Here is a 2,602-nt window from a genome sequence, read left to right on the forward strand (position 1 = left end):
CTGCTCTGCCAAGTAACTTTTTGTTATGTGTGATTATAAACTCATTTTTGTTTGGCCTATTTGAGTTGGGTTTTCTGATTACTTATTACAGGATAAAGCATCTTGACTGATATAGACTCCCATCTGTCTTAGATATACATGGAAAAGAGAGCTATGCAGTTTACACAGACAGGGAGCGACAGAGAGCCATATAAACCTGTGCACAAGTAAGCACACGTGCTTGCACGCGTGTGGGTGTGAATGTGCACAGTTGTGCATCTTCAGTGAGACTCAGGCTCTGGCAGACACATGGATGCAAATACACACCGTCACAGAGTCCGGCACACCCAGACACCACACAGGCATCCACACTTGGTCACAGACCCACAATCATACACACTCTTAAGGATTCACTTATCACAGAAGGTTCCAATTCCTTTTATTTGTGCATATTGTATAAAAGTAGAAAAATAAACTCAGTCCTGGGTCCAAGTCCATAAATAATGAGAGAGGAAATAACTTAAGGCGGGGGTGGGACTTAGTCAGTAAATAAGGTCTGGGGTCCCAGACAGGCTGGGGGGCGGGGTCCAGGTTCTCAGGTACAAAGGTGTCCACTGGCAACACATTTCAGGTCCCGAGTGAGGAGGCGGAAGAGGTTGAATGTGACAGAGGCCTCCAGGCAGCCAGGGGACTCCTGTGGGGGAGGAAGGGCTGGGTTGGTGGCTGCCCAGTGTCTGGGCTCCCAGGTGCTCCCTAGAAAACAGTCCCCCTCCTGGTCACTCACCTTCCTCGGGGCCTCCTGGAGCCGGTGCAGCCAGTGCTGGAGGCGGCCCCGGGGCCTGGGGCCTGTCATGGGCGGAGCCGGACCCTGTGGGCGGAGGGGGCAGGTGTGAGGCAGGGCCGGGCCCCAGGGGGAGTGCGGTGGTCACAGCCCACAGACATGGGGACCCCGGGGCCCGAGCACTCACACAGGCCTGAAGCTGGGACTGGATGTGGCGCAGGGTGCGAAGGGGCTGGTCCAGGACGTCCCCCAGGGCTGTGTCAGCCACGGCCCCCAGGACCTTCAGTGTCAGGCCCAGCTCAGCCTCCAGGGCCACAGGGCGCTCCCACACCTGAGAGGGGGGAAAGAACAGGGGAGGCGGCAGGTGAGGAAAGGTAGGTGAGAAGGCCCAGGTAAGTGGGGACAGGTAGGGAGTGCGGGGTGGACGGCTGGTGATATGGGACATGTGGTGGTGACAGGTAATGGGTCCAGTGACAGGGAGACAGGAGGAAGGATGGAGATGAAGAGGATACGGGTGAGGCAGAAAGATAAGGGAGAAGACAGGTGAGGGGACAAGTGACATGGGGAAAGGTGAAGGGGACTTATGGAGATCACAGAAATTTGGTGGCACAGGGGTTGGGGACAGGTGAGGAGAGAACGAGTTAGGGAGGCAGGGGAGAGAGGGCAGGTGGATGCACAGGTGAGAAGGGTGGGTGGAGGAGCACGTGCTGGGAGATGAGTGCAAGATGCTGAGTGAGGCAGGTGAGAGTCATCACGGGGGAGGAGGTCGGGGAGGGGGAGGGCACCAGAGTTGGGAGAGACAGGGAAAAGCAGGACGAGGGGCACAGGTGGGGGACAGACTGGGCACATGTGGGAGAGAAAGGAAGAGAGAGCCCAGAAGGAGCTAGGTAGGGGGCAGGTGAGTGAGATAGCGAAGTGGGACAGACAGGAGATTACAAAGGAGACCCAGAGGAAGGACAGTGTCAAGGGAGCAGCTGAGGGGTGACACGGGCACAGGATAGGTGAGGAGAGAGCAGAGAGAGGGAAGGACCGGGGACGGAGAAGGGGAAGGGGCCACTGATGGAGACAGCAGAGGGGGACAAGGGAAGGGGCAAGTGGCCTGACGTGCAACTCACCTGCAGCTGCCTCAGGTCCCAGGGCCTGGGGAAGAGACGGGAGCCACAGCGCCAGTTTTTCAGCAAGAGTGACTCTTCCTAGAGGGCAAGGGCACAGGTTAGCCCAGAGCAGGAGGGCTGGAAGCTAGCCTGTGGCAGCCAAGGTGAAGGTTGGCCTCACAGCATGGGTTTAGCCCATAGGACGGAGGTTGGCCATAGCTAGAGGGCTAGAGCTAGCCCACAGCGAAAGGACAGAGGTTAGCCCACTACAACAGGAACTCACCAAGGCATCCTTGGCCTTCTTGAAGGTGTCCAGCTCCCGTGGTGACAGAGATTTGAAACTGCCAATGTGGCAGCCCCTCCAAGTTGCGGTGGGCTTCGAAGTGGGGACGGGGCCAGCCCTGGCCAAGCCCAGCACCACAGTCACGAGCACCAGGATCCCCGCTGCAGCCATGGCCAAATCGCAACTGCCTCCCGAGCTACATGGCTCTGCTATTTAACCCTCTACATGCGCATTCCTGGGTGATGTATGTAAAGCAAAAAGGCAATCGGAAATGGGAATCTCCACTTGAAAGGCATGCGACGTCTGACCCAGGTAATCAAACAGGCCTAGGTGGGGCTGAGTCAGCCTGGAGCTGCACCAAGAGGGAAAGAGAAACTGAAATGTAACAAGAGTCTGAAGAATTTCATTTAGGACTCCGTGGCCACCTTTTTTACTGCCTGGACAACTTTTAGGACTTCCTGGGCA

The 2,602-nt window shown here is 56.9% G+C and overlaps 1 protein-coding gene across 1 annotated transcript; it reads right to left on the reverse strand.

Moving 5' to 3' along the window:
• Positions 1–568: 568 nt before the first annotated feature.
• On the reverse strand, positions 569–2,308 carry LOC123624351 (interferon lambda-1-like). The gene is made up of 5 exons (XM_045532052.1): positions 2,138–2,308; positions 1,876–1,953; positions 948–1,091; positions 764–847; positions 569–673 (listed from the first exon to the last, which is right to left on the reverse strand). The coding sequence occupies exons 1-5, from the start codon at positions 2,306–2,308 to the stop codon at positions 575–577; spliced, it is 576 nt and encodes a 191-aa protein (XP_045388008.1). The 3' UTR covers positions 569–574.
• Between the last annotated feature and the right edge of the window lie 294 nt (positions 2,309–2,602).

The sequence above is a fragment of the Lemur catta genome, chromosome 19, assembly GCF_020740605.2.
Source record: "Lemur catta isolate mLemCat1 chromosome 19, mLemCat1.pri, whole genome shotgun sequence".
NCBI lineage: Eukaryota > Metazoa > Chordata > Mammalia > Primates > Lemuridae > Lemur > Lemur catta.